This window comes from Stereum hirsutum (genome assembly GCF_000264905.1).
Source record: "Stereum hirsutum FP-91666 SS1 unplaced genomic scaffold STEHIscaffold_25, whole genome shotgun sequence".
NCBI classification, from domain to species: Eukaryota; Fungi; Basidiomycota; class Agaricomycetes; order Russulales; family Stereaceae; genus Stereum; species Stereum hirsutum.
The window spans coordinates 83,797-84,170 of NW_006763155.1; the positions used below are offsets into that span (position 1 = coordinate 83,797).

At 66.6% G+C, this 374-nt stretch overlaps 1 protein-coding gene across 1 annotated transcript in view; it reads left to right on the top strand.

Moving 5' to 3' along the window:
• Nucleotides 1–374, top strand: part of STEHIDRAFT_135692 (kinesin light chain) — a gene marked incomplete at both ends in the record, with an annotated part of 4,007 nt that overhangs the window by 923 nt on the left and 2,710 nt on the right. The window contains one exon of the mRNA XM_007311272.1: nt 4–356. Within this exon, the coding sequence (XP_007311334.1) occupies nt 4–356 (353 nt within the window). The remainder of the gene's footprint in view (nt 1–3; nt 357–374) is intronic.

The following is a 374-nucleotide window of genomic DNA, read 5'->3' on the forward strand; positions in this document are numbered from 1 at the left end:
GAGGTTGCGGTGGTGGAGACGAGCAAGCGGTTGCTTGGCGAGGAGCATCCCTCCACGCTGACGTGGATGGCGAACCTCGCCACCACGTACTCGACGCAGGGCCGGTGGACAGAGGCAGAGGGGCTGGAGGTTGCGGTGATGGAGACGAGCAAGCGGTTGCTTGGCGAGGAGCATCCCTCCACGCTGACGTGGATGGCGAACCTCGCCACCACGTACTCGACGCAGGGCCGGTGGACAGAGGCAGAGGGGCTGGAGGTTGCGGTGATGGAGACGAGCAAGCGGGTGCTCGGCGAGGAGCATCCCTCCACGCTGAGGAGCATGGCGAACCTCGCCTCGATGTACTGGAACCAGGGCCGGTGGGCAGAGGCGGAGGG